Raw genomic sequence first — 20,943 nt, 5'->3', positions numbered from 1 at the left:
CAAGCAGAAGGAGCCCCTGTTGCTTGCTGTGTCTCTCTGAAGATGTACTAAAAAAGGAATCTGTTGAAGTGTAGAGCTGGGTCGGGTTAGCATTGAGCAGTACTACAGGGGGATCAGCAGCTCGCCTACACCTCAGCATGGGAAGGGCTCTCAGCTGAGTGTCTGAAGCCAGATGATGTCAGGAAGCAGTTTCTCCTTTCTCTATAGTTACCATATAAAAGGAAACCTTAGGCTCTCATGGGGAAAAAAGCTGAAAGGTATAAATCTTTCATGTGCAAAAGACCACAGCCCAACAAATTTTATACAAAATAAAGAAGAAAATAGAAAATTAAGATGGTAGGCTGTCTTGGTTAGGAGGGTGCACAGGCAGCAGAAAGAGGGAGGATATGAACAGCAGCAGTGGGGGGCTGCAAGAGAGTGTTGCTCTCTTCTGTCCAAGTGTGGCCCTGGGCACACCACTGTACCCCACTTCTGGGCTCAGCCATGCTTGGCAGCCCAGGCCATCCCACAGCCTCTCTGTGTCTTTCTTTCTCAGGTCTGGCTGGCTTCGCTCGGCTCTGCCCAGGAGATCAATATGAGGTATGTGTGCATGAATTTATTGTTTATTAAATAGCAAAAGAATCAAAAGGAAGGCATACCTCTGCTGCGTTTTTATATCATGATGAACAAAACCTTTTCAAAACAGCACCTCAATAAACAGCTGTTATTTTTCCCATATGTGCTCTGAAAAACCTTGCTGTTCTCTGTGTGTCTGCTTTTGTCAGGGCATCTGTCAGAAGACCTGGATTTTACATGCAGAGGACTGGGTGATGGCTGTTTGAAGAACTATGAGCTTCTATTTTTTAGCTTTTAAAAAAATCTTATTTGTGACAAAAGTTTCTAATTCCCCTGGAAAAAAAATATGCCCCATCCCATTCACGTAGGACAAATGGCACACATCCTTGCAAGGATCCTTTACTGAATGCAAAGGCTCTACTTCATCATAGAGTTAAGTAGCAGAGAGACACTGAATTTCTCCCATTTCTCAAGACCAGATGTTACCTGCTGTGAGGCTGCATCACGATCTCTGGTCATTGCAGTGTTTCAGTAGAGAATATCAGGAGCCTGTTAATTAGAGATGGATTAAAACAAAAGCCTCCAGCTCTACCAGAACAGAACTAACCTTGCAGGAAATTTGCAGTGGATTGATAGTGGATCCCCTCAACCAGTATTTCCTAGCTGCCTTGATCATAGATTCATTTGTTCCCACTCTCATTCCCTGTGACAAATGACTCCTGCTGCTCTCACTCCTGCTTCCTCTGTGGGGTCAGTTAGTTGTCTCCCAGCTGGCCCAAAGTGGTCTTCCTGCTCTTGATGCTTCGAAGTTGGTTACTGCACTATGGATGTCATTCATTTCCATCATCAGACAGCCAAAACCTTGCAGTTGGGGAGGTCTCTGATGGGGAATGGCTAACATCTCACCTGCCTGGAAAGGCAGAAGATCCAGCAAGTTGTAGACGTTAGGGTATACCACAGGTGCTTTCATCCTGCCCTCCCAAATCTCCCTTGCCCTGCCACTTTCCCTGTAAATGGAATTTAATACCTTGCAGCTGTGTTATGAGTCATCAAGTAACATGAAGTTAAAAACTTGTGTGAGAGGTACATTACCAAAAGGAGCAATTAGGAGAGCTGAGAGATCCTTCAGTAGATTTTTCCTTCTGACTCGATGGAAAGTGAATTGGCAGCACCTATGCCACTAACTCTTCCAACCTTTCTGAGACCCTTTCCCCAGTTCTGTTTCTGATATTTGTGCCTCATGAGAGCAGATTTCTCAAGAAAATAAAAGGATTTTTCTTTTTTAGATTTTCATGCGTTACGGTCGCCAGCGGTGGAAACTGAAAGGCAAAATAGAAGTGAATGGCAAGCAAAGCTGGGATGGTGAAGAGATGGTTTTTCTCCCTCTCATTGTTGGACTGATCTCCATTAAGGTATGCATGCTGACTCCTTTGCCTGCAAGCAAGGCAGGAGTCAAGAACGTGCCCTCTCATGCACCATCAGCAAAAACACAGAAGCAGATCATTAAACTCCTTAGAAATAAACCATTTATTAGTATTTCTGACACACTTACTAAAGTGCTGTGGTATTGTCCAGTTTAGGTACTACAAGACTAATCAGTTTGTGAGAGCTGTGGGAGAGATTTTCTTCTCAAACTGGAGTCTTTCCATCACTGTTCCATCTCTTCATTGCCCCCAGTCTCCCAACACAGTTTTCTCCTGGCAGGAAGTCCATATGCTTTCTTTCCAACAAGCCTCCGACCTAGAGATACCCGATCTCTGACCCCTGTCTAGAAATTGCTGCTAAAAAACATTCCAGATGTCCCTGGTTAGGTAGCTTAAACAGAAAAATGTCTTAAAAGTCTTAGGGGAAGTGCCCCACTTAGACAGTGCAAAGACATTATGAAGAAAAATGCAGGTGATTACAAAACCCACAACCAAAATAATCCCAAATGCGTGAGACAGTAGGTTTTCAGTGAAAGGCAGGTTGTGACACACGGTGAGTTACTCTCCTCAATCTAACACACAGGTTTAAGGTGGAAAGCTAGGAGAGAATCCCTTTTTACAGTACACAAGAATCCCAGTATTATTAAGGTTAATGTGTATATTCTCTTCCCTTTTTGGACTCTGTCCAAACACTTTCACATAAAAGGTTCAAGAACTGAATTTCAAGCAAACAGCCAAAGGCTGGTTTGTGTAGGAGCTGCATATAGAGCTGTCACTCTGAATTTCCAGGCAAATATATCTCTAAATATGAATAGTGCTCTACTCTTACTGTAACAACATATATGGAGGTGGTTCCTCAGCAGTAGATCTGTGGAAGTCCTCACCAAAGGCCATCCTTGGTGCAAACAATTACATGGCTTCGTGTTACAAGAGAGAAATGCCTGGAATAGAGTTCCCATGGGAATTATTAATTAGGCAGGTTACATCAGGAGATTCCCAGTCAGGAATTTGTCGACTGCTGAGACACTCTATGCCCTCCCTGTTCTTACTCTTCCCTTGGCCTCTTGTCATCATTAGTGTGAAGGTCAAATACAAGACTAGACAGCCTGTTGGTCTGAGCCAGTATGGTTTTCTCTTCTGACTCCTATAAAAAACATAAAGAAAACATGGAATCATGATGATATGCAACTAAGCATTTCTTAAAAAACAGAAACAAAACCACCACCAAACCCTAGATTTTTTTCCGTAAGTAATGCAACAAACAATCGTACTTTTAAAGCTTTTTAGCAAGAGGGCCAGGCCAAACAATCAAAATTATTATCTTGAGATAAGGATTGCAATGCTTTGTGTGGTCTTAAATATCCTGTTCTTGTCTCTTGCAGGTCACAGAAGTTAAAGGGCTTGCTACTCATATCCTTGTGGGAAGTGTAACCTGTGAGACAAAAGACCTGTTTGCAGCTCGGCCTCAGGTGGTTGCAGTAGACATTAATGACCTTGGCACAGTAAAGCTGAACCTTGAGATCACCTGGTAGTAAGTAGAACAACTTGGTCACTTGTTCAGTCAATCCATCAGCTGTAAAACTTCAACCAAAGAAAAATGGTTCATCCATGTAGCTTGTTCTCTCTGTATTTTTCCCTGCCAAGGAACATTGTGAAGGAACTGTGGCCCAAGTTTGGTATATGAGAAGTAGTTCATAGTCAGCCACAGTTTCCCTGCTTTTCCTGTGGTAAAGAGGGTTGTGCCTAGTTTCAGCTGTTAAATTAGGTTTGGTAAATACTGACATTACAAGGTATGGGAACTGCTTAGTGATGATAGATCTCTGAATTGCCTAGAGCTTAAAAATGGGATATAACTGAGTGCTTTTTATATACATACATACATACATACATATATATATATATATTTAATATTTTTAAAAATCAGTGCTGGATTTATGGATTTACACTAGCATATCAAAGTTCAGGAGCTTGCCCATCCTGAAAAGCTGGATTTTAAGGGCTTCATAGACCACAAGAGTGATGGGAAATCTCTTGGTGTTTTCTATTCACATTTGTCAGCATAGGTGAGCTGGTAGCCTTACGAAACAAACCAAATTCTCACTGCATTTTTATGAAATAAGTAAATGTCATTTCTGAAGAAGCATTGATGCATTCAACTTTTTACAATCATGTGTGCTGTTTCTTGTAATGCAATAAACATGAAGCCAGCAATAACAGCTCCTGGTTTCCTTTATAATGCAACAGCTCTATTAATAGTTGAGCACCTTTCTCATTAGTATGTGTGACACTTGGCAACTCAAGTCTAAGAATACTTTTCATGTGAGAAGAATAACATCAGACTACACTACATAAATGATTTCTGAGGGAACACTTTTATCAGAACTGAAAACCACACTTCTGAGACTGCTGTCTAATTAACAACATTTTTGTTAAACACTTTAGTTTAAAAACTTGGTACCTCTGGGTTTTGATGTGCTAATAAACCATCCTTTCAAAATGGTTTCTATGGACCTGAAAGTCCCTCTTGCACAGCATAACAAGCCTTTATTTTCTCCTCTCTTGCTTGTGTAGCCCCTTTGATGTTGAAGACTTGACCCCATCCACAGGAAATGTGAGCAAGGCATCTGCTCTCCAGAGGAGAATGTCCATGTACAGCCAAGGCACCCCTGAAACACCAACCTTCAAGGACCACTCATTCTTTGTAAGCTGTGTTTGGCTTCGTGTTTATGTAATGAGAAACCTTAGAGCAAACACTGCAAACATTTCATTGCTTTACATGTCTAAGCTTTTTTTTCCCTGGTTCCAGCAGGTTACCCTTACAAATACTTATAAAACAAGTGCATTCCTAGCTGCTAATCCTAAAAGAAGGTGACTATGATCCTGGCATCTTTGAAACTATGTGGCCAATTAATGCATACCTATCCTTCCTGCCTGAGTGCTGTGATACTTGAATAATCTTTAAAAAATGTGTTTTCATTTTGCAACAGTAGTTAAACAACCATTATAGCACAAGTATTTTTAAGTATCCTGTGATAAAATTTGCCCCTGTACTGAAGATATTCACAGGGTGTTCCTACATTTTGCATGAATCAAATTCTGAATGCTTAATCAGGCCATCTGTACAGAGATTAACTTTACAAGTGCTGCATCCCATGCCTGTAATTTAGTACTCTGCTACAAAGCATTCATTTAACTTGCCCTTGCTCACACCCTCTTTGCTTTAACTGTTGAAGAAATGGCTGCATCCCCTGCAAGACAGGCCAAAGTTGACAATCTTAGATGCTCTTCAAGACACTTTCTTTGACAAGCTTCGTCGCAGTCGCTCTTTTAGTGACCTGCCATCGCTCAGACTAAGCCCAAAAGCAGGGCTAGAGCTATATGTGAGTCCTGGTTTTCATTTGGTGAAGGATTTTTTCAGTTCCTGTGTGGCATTTCCATTCCCACGCATGCTTCATGTGCTGCTCTCTGTTGCAACTCACTCATTTTGCTGACTGATTAGAGGGCAGGACATAACTGTGAGCCCATGCAGCTCACATTAAATAAAAATTCCTCTTGGTTTCTATAGAGATAATGATCAGAAGTCAACTATCTGTGGGCAGAGAACAGGGCAGGAGTACAAGCCAACAGTGTTCTTAAAAATCACCTGCTACACTGATTGACGCTCTACGTTTGCCTAGTAACATGACTTTCAGAAGGTAAAAGCATACCCATGTCAAGGGAAAGAAGAAATAAACCTTTGATTATGATTAAGTTTAGTGGAAAAAAGCTGCTAATAATACTAGAAAAAAAATTCAAGTTTTGGACACTTAAACCTTGAGCTTAGCAACATGTGAGTGCCTACAGTTCTTTCCAGCAAATTGTCAGCAAAATAGTAGTTGCCTTCCATCTGTGCCATGCATTTTCTTGAGCTGGCCACAAGCAAGGTCTGTAGGTCTGATAGGCAGGTTGTGACTCCTACAGTGATTTTCCCCCATGCATCAGTCAGAGATGAACATATATATATACATATCTGCCCTGATAAGTCTGGAGTCTGCATAGGCTAGTTTTACTTCTTAAATGATCAACATCCAGCTCAACACACCACCAATTTTGCTGAGTTATTTCAGCAGAAACTCCTGTTGGATGGGCTCCTGTATAACTCTTGTTCAACAATTGTTCCAGACATCCATGCCACATGCAAGACATGGGATAAAAAGAAATAGCACAGTACTATCACCATTTAACCGCCATGACACTAGAGAAACTTTTGGAGCAAACTGTGTTACATTTTATGGATTGCTACTTCAGAAGTCAGAAAATACGTAGAACAGAAATCTGTAATGAGTAGGAAAATGCAGACATGGTGGCTTATGTACAATTCCATTAAAAAGAGCCATGGTACAGGAACTAGAGCAGTGCACTGGAAATGCTGTTGGAGAGAGTATAGTAGGGTGAGCAGTATTCATGTCCCTCTTCTAGGGATCTTTTCCTAGAGCTCTCTATTTACCAGAGAGATGCTGAGCCCAGGTTTTCCAGCAGTTTTCATGCTGAAATTGAGGAGCTGTGCTAGATGAAACCGGACATTTGATTTGAAATATTTTTCCATCTCTCAAGTCTTGAATGCTTCTTTAATCTTTTTCCTTGCCTTTTTCTTTCCTGGGCATGTGCTGTATTTCTATCCTCTTTCCAATGCAGCATGAAAAACATTTTCTCCCTATTATCTTTTCAGTCGAATTTGCCAGATGATGTATTTGAGAATGGGACAGTGGCCACTGAGAAGCGGCCTCTCTCCTTCACTTTTGGTGACCTGCCTTACGAAGATGCTGTGCCCCCTGCCAACTCCGCAGAGTCGTCCTCTGCTCATGTCAGCTCCAGCCCTGACATCACTGCGACCCCCACCCAGCACCGAGGCCGGGAGTCCTCCCAGAGCTCCAGCCTAGACTGCAGCAGCAGTGACTCCCGCAGAGACTCTGTTGCTGAGCCAAAGGACCTGCTGTCCCATGGAGAGGGAGCAGTGGCTGAGAGCAAGAACACCCCAAGGGCAGCTCCTGAAGTTTGCCAAAAAATCCCTGATGCTGGGAGTGATGGTGTCTTTGTAGAAGTGAGTGTCCCGGTGTCTCTCCTGCAGGACACAGATGAAGGTTCAGAACTCAAGCCAGTGGAGCTGGATACCTATGAGGGCAACATCACAAAGCAGCTGGTCAAAAGGCTTACGTCAGCAGAGACACCCCTGACCCCAGAGAGGCTGCCGTGTGAGGGATCCATTAGTGGGGAATCAGAAGGATATAAGTCTTATCTCGATGGAAGCATTGAGGAAGCCTTGCAGGGGCTTCTCTTAGCTCTTGAGCCACATAAAGAGCAGTATAAAGAGTTTCAGGACCTGGATCAAGAGGTGATGCATCTAGATGACATCCTAAAAGTGAGTACATTTTCAGAAAATACTACCCTAAAGAAAATCTGATCAGGTAGAATCTCCTCACCTGCCTCACAAACGTCAAAGTAGGCTTTCTGGAGAATAGTAGAATTCCCTGGTAGCAGTAGATTTGCTCCTGCTTGGAGCGTCCTTTCACAATGTTGCATTTTTAAACTTCTGTCAGCAATGTGCTTATCATAGCCTTGTGTCCTCAGGCAGCAGATCTTTTATCAAAACCTGGGGGGAAGAGAAAAAGGTTCTATGACAGAAGGGTAATTAAATTACACCCTTCTCTGAACGCTTTGTGAATCATTGTGAATCACCACTTGTGAACCCATTGCTTGTGCCATACTGGAGATCAAATACAGCCAAACTTTTACCTTTGAAATTATGAGTCACATCCTCAGTGGGTGTACTTTAGCATAGTACCCCTGAACTCCATGGAGCTGTGCAAAACTACACTAGCTGAGGATCAGGCCTTGTAGCCGTAGAAGCTGAATTTTCCAAATTGCCAAAGGGATTTAGAAGCACGGGTATCACTTGAAGGTTGCTCTCCCCATGTCACCTAGGCATGGCCTTTTCCTTTTTCCCTCATCCATTTTCATAATGAGAGACATCCTGTCATTACATCAAGATGCAGAGAATAATGCTAGAAATCGAAAGAAAAGGGGGTTGCATGTGTGTTGTTAATATGTTCACTGGGGATCACTGTTACTCCTATCTCCCCCATGAATAACAACTCATGACATGTTACTCTGCAAACAGTATTTTATGGGAAACAATCATTTCAAATGCTTCATATTCATATGCAAGTTGGTCTGCTAGTCATTTAAGCCTCATCATTCAAAAACACGGCTGAGGAGGAAGCAGGGGATCATTTATCCTTCTGCATTATCTTTTTACAAAGAAACTTTGTTAACCTCCTCATTTCCATTGGTGTTTACAGCTCCATGGTACTTTCCCAAGTTAAGTGCTTTTTTTGACAGCCTGCAGCCTCTGTTCCTTGCATTATTTATTCCTAGAGAGGTTTGAGCAGGCAGAGGTACCATTACTATTATTTTCTAACTTGGTACAAAGAAATCAACTATCCAAAGGGCAGAGGGACAATGAAGACTCTTTATTTAGGCTGCTTTGATCAAAAGTTACAAACAGAGAGACATGGGCTGGGGGCAGAGAGGATGGACGTGTGCAGACAGGATTCCTGCACATTCGAGATGGACACCTCTTCCAGATCTCTTGAAGTCTGGATGTCAGCTATTGATCAGCTCTCAGACTGACACTCAGCATCACCAGAAACCGTTCAGAAAGGGGCTGCACGGGCTCCTCATGCAGAGAGGTTGAGCTGGAATCCAGCTGTAGCTGAAGAAACCTCTCTTGGCCATATTAGATGGACAGAGAATATGGCCCACATGTTGCTGTTTGTGTCTGCTTGAAGAACCTGCACTGCCAAGCCCTGAAGGAAATGGAAGCTGAAATCATTAGTGCCACACAAGAGGCTGGATACAGCACTCATCCTTGTCACAGATGTGTTGGGAGGTGTGTTTTACCAGCTAATGACTGTACAGTCATTTTAAGGACTCAAACATCCTATGTGCAAATGTATGACCATTAGTATTGTGTGCAAATGAATTGCAAATAGAACTCCCAACTCCCTTCAGCTCTAGAGCAGCTGGTGCTGAATCTGACCTCCTCGAAGGTCAATGCATTTTTCTGTGAGCTGAGACAAAATCATGGCTCCTGCTTGGGACTGGAGGATGTGGCTTGTGTAATGGCATCAGTGGCTCACGTCTGTTTCTGATCAAATAATCACATAGTGTGAAAGATGAAGTCATTGCACCAACCAATGGAAAGATCTCTCAAGTTACATCTGATTCTTCAGGATGACCCTGGAAGCAATTCTGTGGCTGCATGTGGATGAATTGCCACGTGGGGCCACGGTCTTTCATACTTCCTACAGCAACAGCAAGGTTTCCTTTGAGTTTCTTCCTTGCAGTGAGGTGGGATGGTATCCCTCCTCTCTAGCGCTGTTAATTTCAGAGTTACAATACTGCCTTTCTCTGTCACCTAGGAATCTGATGCCTTATTGGCTTTTCCTTGATAATCCATTTGGCTTCAAAGGCCACAAAACTCCTCTCATTCCATTAACAGAAGTGCGACTTTGGGACCAAATTCATCCCTGGCTAAGGTCTGTTAGAGTTATGTCTGGAATAAATCAGGTAGTGCCACTGGATATGTATAAATTGGCTTCTGTAGCTAGAACAGCAATTAAGGAATGTGCCTTCCCCTTTCAACTTCCATTGCATTAATTCCCATCATTCCTTTTGGAAAATGCCGAGAGCTGTGAAACTTGGATTCAAGAAGTACTTCTCATTTCTACAAAACACGTTGAATTTTGCCTCTGAGGGTTTTCCTTTGGGGAAGAGAGTGGGTAACATGAGGAGGGGAGGAGGAATGAAAGGCTTTTCCCAGTTCTCAGGCTTTGATTGTATATGCTATGAATATGAAGGCTTGAAATGAAACACCCAATAAAATGAAGTTTTAAAAATAAAATGAAGAATTTGAAGTTTTAAGCTTTATCTTTTTTTTTTTCTTATCTTTCTTGTAGTAGCTAATATCTGGGGTTTTCATTGGTTCGTTCTGCCTTTGCAGTGCAAGCCAGCAGTAAGCCGAAGCAGGTCCTCCAGTTTAAGTCTAACAGTTGAAAGTGCTTTAGAAAGCTTTGATTTCCTGAACACCTCTGACTTTGATGATGAGGATGGTGGTGGTGTGGAGGTTTGTAATGGTGGAGGAGGTGCAGACTCAGTATTTTCAGATACTGAGATTGAGAAGAATAGGTAAGTTTGTAGAACCTGCCAGCTGTGCTTACGCCAAACTAACACCCTGGCTCTTTGTTGCTAACAGGGGATCCTGGTGCACAATTTATTCAAGGAAGACTGACTTATCCTTGATGAGTTTTAGGGTCAGAGGACTCCCGTGGCTGCTGCATACAAAATCTTTAGTTTCCAGGACCATTTTTCTCCCCCTTGTTCAAATATATGCAATCTGTCCTCCAAAGGAGAAGGGTAAATTAAATTAAGCTGACATCAATACTGGCAGAGCCTCTTCCTTGACATAGGTTTGGACCTGGCTTTCCTTGGATGTAATTACTAACTCCTCTGTGGTTTTTCCCCCCTCCCTTTGTCTTTTCTCTCTAGCCGAATGAGTCTTTGCAGTGGATTAAGCTTGTCAGTAACAATAACACAGGGCCAGATTTAAGCAGCATGATGTAGGTTGCCTTTGGAATGTAAGAGTGATGACTGGTACTCTGTTCATGGCCCTGCGTGTTACCTGCCCTTCTTTCATCACTTTTGGTCTTTCTGAGAAAAAAAAAAAAAGGCAAAAAAAGAGAAAACAAAAAAGCTGTGGTGTTGTGCCGTGGCCTGCCATTGTTGTGTGACTTTAAGATGCTGTGCTTCAATCATTAGATCTTAAAAGCATGTTTGCATCCTTTGAGCTGACACGATGCCCAGCAGGCACGTAAGCGGCACTAGAGCTGGAAAAAAAGGAAAGGAACACAGTTTCCTCCCTGCCTGCACTTTCCAACCAGGGAGCTATACTACTCACAGCTTGCTTAAAGCAATTTGAGTGCAACAAGCAACCACCATGCAGTTCCCATCATCTCATGTCCTCGTTCCAGAATAAGACTTGGTGGGAAAAAAAATTGGGGAAACTGTGTTGCTTGCTAAACTGCCACTCTGACCTCAGTCCAGTCTGCCGATTTAAGGATCTAGCTTCAACCAGTTAAAACAGAAGTTAAAATTTCTTTCTCTCCCTCTGGCTCATCCCCAGACAGTGCAGATTCCCGCTTCCATTTTTAGATGTGTAAGTGTGTGACTCAGTGTAAAGATTGCAAGTGTTGAAACTTCTGAACTTGCAGCTAAACACACTTGCCATCTGGGGACTGACCTCAGGCTTTGCATTTAAACACAGGGAGGATCATTTGTACAGGAAGACAATATTGGAAATAATGATTTAAAACACAGTAAGACTAGCTCTACGCTCTTTCAGAAACAATTGGCAAAGTAAACTGTACCTTGTGTCTAAAACTGCATGTGAAAACGTCATGTCCCTTACTTCAGCAGTGGTTTTCTTTTCCTTCTGCAATGAACCTTAAATTTGGCAGCAGGAGGACTCTGAAAGCACAGAGCTGTTCTTAGCAGCTCAGTGCATGGGAAGGTACAAATTGTCATGGTGCTTAATCCAGAGCGACTGGGCAGGTGGTTCATCACAGATGGGAGAAGCTGTCACCACCAAGGGACAGTAACCACGGGTTAACTAAGCCTGCTGTTGAGGGCATCACATCACTCAAGGCAAGCCAGTCAGGGCACAGGTCTGTCCCCTAGATGGGTATGTGTAACCATTCCCCTAGAGAATTACAACAGGTATGTCCCTCTTGTACACAGCCAGGGCAGCCCTGCTCCTTTGTGATGTGATGTGCTCGTCACCAGGTCTGTGTGTGCCTTCAGCTCTTCTGCCGTGCTCTTTGCTCACGTGGTGGTGTGCGGGTGTGGGTGTGTGTGTCTGCCGCGGCAGCTGCCGGCCCTGCACTGACCTGCTCCTCCCTCCCTCCTCCCCAGTTACAGGACGGAGCACCCCGAAGCCAGAGGCCACCTGAGCGAAGCTCTCACCGAGGACACGGGTGTGGGCACCAGCGTGGCTGGCAGCCCTCTGCCCCTCACCACAGGCAACGACAGCCTCGATATAACCATAGTTAAGCACTTGCAGTATTGCACCCAGCTCATTCAGGTACCAGGCCTGCTTCATTTGGGGCATTCATTTTAAAACCATTCCTGCCTGCAGCATGGGTACAAGCAGGCTGGCGAGGTCAGTGCTGCTCCTACAAGGCAGTGGGAGGGGCAGGGACAGACAGACACCATGCTGGGCTGGGATGGTGACACCCTCACCCTGGCCAGAAGTGCCTCCATCGTTTCCATCCTGACCCGTTTCAGAGCAGACTTGATATGTGAACTGTGGGGCCCATGGCACAAGCTGCCCAGGAGGGCTGAGGGGCAGGGCAGTGGGGGACAGGGGCATCCCTTGCTCTGGGTTACAAACTCCTGCTGGCTTTGCTGGGAGGTCCTCAGTGGAGTCAGTTCCCAGTTAAAGCAGCCTGTGTCTTCAGAGGTAAAACAGGAATCCTGTCTCCACTGTTTAACTGAGCCCCAGATGAACCTGCAGTGCTCAAGAGCAGAGATGAATTTTTGCACATGAGGCAAAGAGATTCTGTCTGCAAAAGGCACAGTGAAGGCAGCACGAGACAGCCCCCTGAAACATCAAAATTGTCACTTCCTGCTCACAACTAGAGAGTTTTTTCTGTATTTTTTTTTCAGAGTCTATCCACAGGAAATGTGAATTTAAACATCCAGTAAGTGAGGTCACCAGGGTTTTCCTGACAAATCAAAACATGCTGCAACTTCCTCTTCACAATTATTTTACTCTTCTATCTTAAATATAATTAGCTTTATTTTCCCAAAGGCTCATTGAAGCAATAGAGCACAAGCCTGATTCCAGCACCCTTAGTGCCGAGCTGGAAACGCTGCTGACTCACAACCATAAGAAAAAGGGAGTTTTTTTGGTTTCAATACAAGAGTACACAGTAAATTTGCAGCAGAGCGAGGTGAACCTGAACCATGTCCACACGTGGAGCAGATTTGATGTGAACGTTATTTTCATAGACTGCTGAAGAAGATGCAGGTATCAGCAGTAGGGAATATTAGCAAGGATTAATTAATTAACAAAATTAAAAAGGCACCTAAGTAATTGATCAAAGCTGAAACGGAATGGAGAAAGAGCAACCTGTGAAGAACCTGAAAGAAGAGTCTCTTCTTCTTTGCAGGGTTGTCCTGAAAGTCTGCTGCCTATGTTGTGTGAAAGTCAGACTGATACTCTTGCCTGGCTTTAAGTTTTGTGGTGATGGGTTTCTTTAGTTTTGTGGAGTGTGTAAATCAGAAATTACTTATGCAAATAGCTACTTGGATACTCGGATGTCTGGATCTGGATGTAGATATTGAAGGTACAAGCAATGATGCATATCAACTAGGACCAAGAAGTATCCCAAAGACAAAAAAAAATTTTAAGTTAAGGAGATCCTGTGGTTCCAGGCAATGAATTTGTCATTGCACTTCAGGTGTTTTGGAGGGTTGTGGTTGTTTTTTTATTATTTTTTTTTTTTTTTTTTTTTTCTTTCTGAGGCCGGGTATCTTTTTGTTCAATGATTCCTTTTTGTCTCTTCCCATTTGTCTTCACCAGCAAATTGTGTTCTCCAGTAAGACACCATTTGTGACAAGAGACCTCCTGGATAAGCTGTCCAGGCAGATCCTTGTGATGGAGAATATTGCAGAGATCAGCACTGAGAACTTGGGAAACATCACCTCTCTTACTGATGGTAAGAAACAGCTTAAGGGCTTTCCTTCTGACAAGAATTTGCCTGGGCATGTGTGTCTGCTGAAATAATCACTGTGCAGAGCTCACCAGCAGTGCAGGAGATGCCACTGTAATAAGGGCTGGCTCAGGGTCACCAGGAGGTGTAGCAGTCAACACAGCCAGGCAGGTGTCACTACATCTGTCCTCACCCTGGTGTCCAGAATTTTGCAAGTGAGAAGACAAAGGATAGGTATCTAGCAGAAGATGGACAAGATGTCATTGGTATTATGGGGTGAGGATGCTTCCACTTCTGAAGACCCAAATTATTCTTCCACCTTTTTTTCCTGAGGAAAGGCAGGATTTGTATTACAATATCAGAGGCAAAATACAACTTCTTGGAACATTTTCATTTTTAGTCATCTCTATGGAGAACTTCTTAGTTATTTTTCTTTTTGCATCTATTTTAATACTTTGAAGAGTTTGACAAACACATAGTTTGTCAACCCTCATGTACACTCTGGCAGAAGAGGTAAATACTGCAAGGTGTATGTACTATATCAGAAAATTGAGGCAAAAGTTGAGTGACTTACTTGAAGCCATAGAGCAGTACTAGGACAGGAACCCAACTTGTGCAGACTATTTGTGATGTTCCCCTAGTATTTTGTGCCATTTGAAAGGAAGAGACATCAAGGCCAAGAACTGGATCAGGAGCAAATTTTCTCACATTACCATGGGAAACAGAAAAAACATGCTACAAACCTGGCCATGGCCACACTCTGTGAAGGTAGTGGCTCAGGGAGACCCAGCAAACAGTAACTGTTTATCAGTGGGATATGGTGAGATTTCCACCATTCTTACCTTCTTTTCTCCAAGTTGATGCTTCCAGCATGGCTTTGTTTAATGATTCATCTTGTCTTCCCCAGCAATTCCAGAGTTCCACAAGAAGCTGTCACTGCTGGCTTTCTGGATGAAGTGTACTGGCCCTTCAGGAGTGTATCACACCTCTGCAGACAAGATGATGAAGCAGCTGGATATCAATTTTTCCACCACTGTGAATGAGGAGTGTCCAGGACTTGCAGAAACAGGTACAAACTGCTGCAAAAAAAAGTGTTACCCATCCAAATGGAGAACAGTTGTGTAGAGCTTTGTTTTGCAACCCCTCAGAGATCTGTTTGGCCACACTTCCAAGATCTCATATGAAAACTAATGCTACAACTCTTGAAACAGTTTTGGCCCCAAATAATGAAAGAAAAAGAGGTGAGGTTAACAGAAAAGAAAATACTGTTTTAAGGTTTATGAGCTAACCAGAAAGAAAGTCTATATAGATACAGATACCCAAATACAGATTTGTAAGTGATTCAGTGAATCAGGGAATCCTTGCACTTAATTTTTTGTATCTGTATAATCCCACCCCCCATTACAGTGCACTGGGATGAAATTAATCCACATTCAAGTGAGTTTGCCTGAGCACAGGTTCTTAACTTGTGTGGGATGTACCACACCTGAAACTCCAGCTTTACTGACTAGCTCTCTCTTGGACAGAATGGGGATGGAGGCTGATTTGCCCAGGTGTGCACTATGGATGCCTACACAGGGCAGTGTTCTCATTCCTGCTCCATGCTACAGCTCTCACAGACAGTGCCTCAGACTACCTTTCTGCATGCCACACTAGTGCAGGAATATAAAAAATAGCAAAGCCAAATCCTGCCTCTGTGCACATCTCCCCTGCCTCAGTGGCACTGTGGGGATGTAACAGGCAGTGCATGTGGAGAGGGGTCTACAATTCAGGGTATTGTTTAGGTAGAAATGATGCTGTATTGATTGCACAGGAAGCTGCACTAGCCATCTGTAAACTGGCAGAGGTTCATCCTTACAAAGATATTCTCTGGTAATGAGACCAGTGTTTAGATGTTCCCAATGTTTACAAACACTGGGAAGTACCTGGCCTTCCAGATGCGGTTCTTTCTTTCTGGTTTTGAAGTGGACTGTGTAATTTTGCCTGCAGCTTTTGCCCTCAGTAACCTGTCCCTTTGTCCATGGCTGCCTGCAGTCTTCAGGATCCTGGTGTCTCAGATCCTGGACCGGACGGAGCCTGTTCTCTACTCCAGCATGTCCTCTGAGACCATCACTGTCTTTCAGTATTACAACTACTTTGCCAGCCACAGTGTCAATGACCTTGGAAGCTATTTGCTACAGCTTGCAAAAGAAGGTAGGGTACATAAATTCTGCTGGCTAGTTAGGGAGTATATCCCTGTCCTTCTGAGTTCAACACAAAGCAGTTCAGCCCTGAGGCTGGTTTTACAAAAGAAGAAGAAAAAAGAGACAAAAAAGTGTCCTGCCTATTAAGTGAATGCACCTGAACTGTTGTACATGTCAAGTGAAAGGAGCTGATGCAGACAGACCCTCAGTCACTTCTATTTCCATATTCAAATGGGAAAAAAAAACCCTGTTTTGAAAGCATTGCTTTTCAGGAAATGTGTGATGGTGGTGGGCTGAGCCCAAGGTCTGGGAAGTTTTCTGTGCTCACAGCTTGGGTGATGTCTTGGTCTTTCACCATCTGTTATGGAGACACCTTCTGAAGTGCTGAGCAATTCTCAGGAACCAAGGGATTGATCACAGCACCTCAGAGTTTTGCAGGCTCTGCCACCATGAGCTAAAAGAGAGAAGCAGACACTGCACAAAGTGTGCTGGACTGCAGTCTCTGGCAAGCCAAGTTCCCTTCTCTGTTTGAGAGGGAGTTTGAGAAACCTTGCCTAGTTTTCCTTTTTATTTGGGCGTACTAGGGGAGCTTTTGCTCGAAAGCCTGGAAGCAAAATGGCATTTCAACTCACCCCTGAAACACATTAGCCCTAGCTCTTGTTGGCAGACATCAATCTATCCAGGAAAAGCTCTCACAAAGATTATCTGGAAGTCAGTACTCTGGCAAGAATATTTTGCTTCAAATGTTGGAGTGAGAATTTACATCTTCCAGCAGAAAGCAGAGATTTGGCAGGTAGGCCTTTAGGTCTGGGAAGGCCTAAGTGCTGCACTGTCCCACAACCCATCTTCTCATCTCCTCAGTTGAAGAATGTCTGAGAAACTGCCCCAGCTCAAAGCCCAGACAATTCCCCATGCAAACACTGCCATGCTGCAGTTGCTCAGATGGGGATATTTTCATATCCTTAGTGTGTGTAGTATAAATCAAGGATTGCTATGAGGAAAGGATCAATGCAAAATACTGAGAGGTTAAAGTAAGTAACACAGATCTTTTTCTTGCACTTCCAGCGTCTGTGGTTCAGGTGCTGCAGTCAGTGAAAGATGGAAAACTGCAGCAAAATGTGTCCAAAATAAACTCCAATAACCTTCCACCACAGCAGGAAGTTTTAAGAGCTTTGGCTTTACTTCTCAATGAAAATAAAAATGAAGTCAGCGAGACTGTGGCATCACTTCTGACAGCAACTGCAGAAAACAGGCACTTCAGGGAGAAGGTAAGTGGCAGAAAGTCACCTGTCACATGAGAGACACGTGTCATCATGACTTTTTTCTACCTGTATATCTCAAGTATTGGTGCATATAAAGTAACTGATCCAAGCTTGATTTAAACTGATTCAGAGGGATATCCTGTGTAATTTTTCTGCACATGTGAAGGTCTTCTGTTTCTATCTTTATGCCAGTCTGCTTCTATCTGTTATTACGCTAATCAGGTACTAACCAAAACTGCAAATACTTACTGAGTGCTGTGCTCTCCAGCTGTCTTCCACACTTCAGCATTTCTGCTGCCCTGTCTCAGGCTTGGCTTCAGTCCAGGGCTTCAAGGTAACAGTCCCCAGCATCACCAACGCACAAAGACATAGATTTTTATTTTTTTTCCAAAGGACTCTGCCATCTATGAGACTTCCCACCATTTCCAGAGGGGACTGACTGCCTTGGGCAAACACAACTGAGTTGTGAGAACTAAGATTTGAGTCTGTCTCTGATACCAAATGCAACAAGCAGGGCCAGATTAAACACGGAAATTAAATAGAGGGGTGAAGGAGGAGTAAGAAGAAATTAGGGATTGGTTCCTATCCTTTCATGGCAGACCTTTCCCTACTATCGTTCTTGTTCTCTGTCAGGAAATATCAAAAGAAAAGGCAGCTGGAAGAGGAAGAGTGGCAGAAGGAAGGCAAAGGGAAGAGAAAAAGGAGCTCAGTCTTTGCTTCTCTTGTCTATCAATCCAGTCCCCTCTTTGCTTGCCCTCACACTTCATCTTCCATTTTTGCTGCCTCTTGGTATTTCATACCATCCTTCTCCATCCCCAGCTTCCTGGAGGCAGCATCTCAGGGAAAATAGAACCTTCTCCTGGAACAGGCATGCATAGCTGATACCTGGTCCACTGCCTGCAGGAAGGACCACAAAGTGGCTTCTGTGAGGGTACTATGCAGCCTTATGCTGCAGATGAGCTCACTGTACAGCTGAGTCCTGCTGAGATTTGCTGCTCAGTAGCTACTAATTTCTAGGGTCAAGCTGGTCTAGCACCTCATGCTGACATTGTAATCATTATTTTAAGTCTCCCTGGGGTCTACACCAACGAATTCATTATTATCCCTACATTAAGGAGACTGTCTCAAGGGCCACCTCTTGAGATATTTAGACTCCAAAGCCCATTCAAAGCTCTTTGGTGGGGGTGGTGATGAAATGGTATGATGAAAGGTGCCAGATTGTGCATCTCACTTTAATGTGAACTCTTCCTCACCAAAAACTGGCCTGAGACTGCTGATCTATGACTAGTGGTCTGGCCTGGGAATTATCCCACCCTGGACCACCCCACATGCTCACTGTCAGGGAGGCAGGCTGCAATTGCTCTTCCTTTAACAGGGTAGCAATACCTCCATGCTCCACCCTTCTCCACGGAGGCACAGACATTTTCATTGCTATTCTTCTTTATCTGTTTTCAGGCCTTGATTTATTACTGTGAAGCACTAACCCAGCCCAACCTCCAGCTGCAGAAGGCAGCTTGCTTGGCTCTAAGATACCTCAAGGTAAGAGACAAGGAATGCACTGTGGTCCTTGGATTTGCTTTATAGAAAGAACATCTGATAGGTACAAACAACAAAATTTAAATTGCAATAACAGCAGCAGTAGTGTTTTTGTTTTGTGTTGCTGTGCTCCATCCTTTCTCAGATAAAGGGAATGGTTTAGAGCCTTCTAAACAACACCTGGGCTCTGTGACCTTGGCCAAGTTTTATCTTTTGTGTATCTTTTCCTCCCTCTAATACTGACTTCAGGAGACTCAGTTCCACATCACAGGGAAAAAAAATGTTCATCTCAGTCCATAAAGTACTGACTGAGAAGCATAAAAAAATGCTTTCCCAGGATAAAATTAACTCTTAATGCATGTGGGCTGCAGTAGCAGAAAAGACAAATAACTGGTATTTGTTTTGTGACAAATAACTGGTACATCTGGGCACTACAGCTTCAGCTAGCATTTGGCACCATCTTTGCACTCTAGACTATGACAGGATGGGGAAATGCACTTCTGTTTTGGTGGTATAGTGCCAAGGATGGGAGACAGCAGCCACCCAAGCCTGGCTGGTACAGGACACTGGGGCAAAGAATGTGTTCCATCAGACAGATGCACTTTGGACTATTTCTTCCTCTAATCTGTCCCCTGGAAGGCAGCTCTAAACTGTAACTTCATCCCAGTCACAACTGATGCCATCCAATACATAATCCAGTATTGTTTAAATATGAAAAAAACCTTTCCCTTAAATGAGAAGCTAGCAGGCATCCCTGAGAGGAAATGGTGAGGGACATCACATCTCTGCTGCATGCAGGGTGGCAGTGGGGTTTTTGATTGCTCTGGAAAACTCAGACTAGGAACCAGTGGTGGGAACTGGAGCTAGACAAGTTTAACTTGAGCAGTGTGGCGCCAGTGAGTCTTGAATAGTGAGAATGGCTGGAGAAAAAAGCTATTGAGGGGAAGTATCATCATTTGGGATCTTCAAAGAAAAAGCTGAAGCTGGAAGTTATTACTTCAGAGATGCAAATGCTACAATGGATAGGTGGCTGTGGATGGGGTAACCCAAGAGCAGTCTAATCCACATCACTTGCACAAGGTCCCACTGAATCTCTGAGGGGTTTTTCAGATTACAGCAAGCTCTGTGTTGCTGTGGCCCCATCACTCGCAAGCATTCCAGCTGCAGTCACCAGCATGCACCCAGTGCAGCCTTACCCTGAGTCACACACAGGCGACCACACTGAAGACAAGGTGGTGACATTTAATGCCTCTGGTAGCAAAGCTCTCATTCAGAGCATGTAGACCAGACCTTGTGCCCCTTGGATTGACAGGGCTCATACAATTCCTGACTCTGTGGCTCAGTGCCTCTTCCAGGTGTCAGAATGGGGTAGTACCTGCCCTTCCTTTCACTCATCTCTCTTGTAGTTTTAAATAGCCAGACAGAGACACTGTGACAGTTGCTTTCCCCAAAGACCTGACATTTTTGTATCACAGAACAGGATTATTCCTTACTTTCTTCCCAAAAATAGCAGAGATGAGGCATAAGTCTGCAAATATTGGTGAGCACAGGCTTGACATGCTTTATTGGAAATCCATTTGCTAGATCCCTGTCTCCTGTTCATTTCCCTGCAGTACCCCTTACCTTGGCATTTTATGGCCTTGGTCCGCAGCCCATCACCTATCCTACAGTCAGAAGTGGCAGACAGAGCTGGTCTGCCAGATTTATGTATGTAGTGCATAGGGTAGGGAAATGAGAAAGGATCCGCACCAGCAGCAGGAAACATATGTCCTCCAAATTCTTCCCCTCAGGGAAATCCCATTCCTCCTGTCTCCACCAAAGCCCTTTGCTTGGAGTGGGAAGGGCAAGTGCAGGGGATGGTTACTATTTCCATGCAAGGTTGTGGAAAAACCCCAGAGTGTACTGTGTGGTGCTAATGCAGGGTTTTTTTGCACTTCCCAGGCTACTGAGAGCATTAAAATGCTGGTCACGCTCTGCCAGTCTGACAGTGAAGAGATCAGAAAAGTGGCATCCGAAACCCTGCTCTCCCTTGGTGAGTTGCCTGGTTTAGAGCAGTATTTAATTTTGTTCTTTAACAGAGCAGCATGTGAGACACCTGAGGTATGTAAATCCGAGATTGTAAATTGAAGCAAAACTTTACAGAGTGATTTAAACAAGTCAGAAAATACAAATT

The 20,943-nt window shown here is 43.8% G+C and overlaps 1 protein-coding gene across 2 annotated transcripts in view; it reads left to right on the top strand.

Moving 5' to 3' along the window:
* The window catches only part of RIPOR2 (RHO family interacting cell polarization regulator 2), a 69,009-nt gene that overhangs the window by 45,432 nt on the left and 2,634 nt on the right, over window positions 1-20,943 (top strand). For both annotated transcript variants that reach the window (XM_066184636.1, XM_066184632.1), the window contains exons 9-21: window positions 536-579; window positions 1,842-1,967; window positions 3,362-3,510; window positions 4,551-4,680; window positions 6,688-7,377; window positions 10,021-10,205; window positions 11,988-12,156; window positions 13,660-13,795; window positions 14,697-14,858; window positions 15,824-15,982; window positions 17,038-17,240; window positions 18,690-18,773; window positions 20,712-20,802. In XM_066184636.1, the coding sequence (XP_066040733.1) occupies window positions 536-579; window positions 1,842-1,967; window positions 3,362-3,510; window positions 4,551-4,680; window positions 6,688-7,377; window positions 10,021-10,205; window positions 11,988-12,156; window positions 13,660-13,795; window positions 14,697-14,858; window positions 15,824-15,982; window positions 17,038-17,240; window positions 18,690-18,773; window positions 20,712-20,802 (2,328 nt within the window). The remainder of the gene's footprint in view (window positions 1-535; window positions 580-1,841; window positions 1,968-3,361; window positions 3,511-4,550; window positions 4,681-6,687; window positions 7,378-10,020; window positions 10,206-11,987; window positions 12,157-13,659; window positions 13,796-14,696; window positions 14,859-15,823; window positions 15,983-17,037; window positions 17,241-18,689; window positions 18,774-20,711; window positions 20,803-20,943) is intronic.

The sequence above is a fragment of the Chamaea fasciata genome, unplaced genomic scaffold (genome assembly GCF_029207755.1).
Source record: "Chamaea fasciata isolate MVZ Bird 193981 ecotype frontalis unplaced genomic scaffold, bChaFas1.0.hap1 SCAF_1, whole genome shotgun sequence".
NCBI classification, from domain to species: domain Eukaryota; kingdom Metazoa; phylum Chordata; class Aves; order Passeriformes; family Sylviidae; genus Chamaea; species Chamaea fasciata.
Note: the sequence above shows the minus strand (reverse complement) of the source record. Positions and strands in the feature narration are given on the sequence as shown.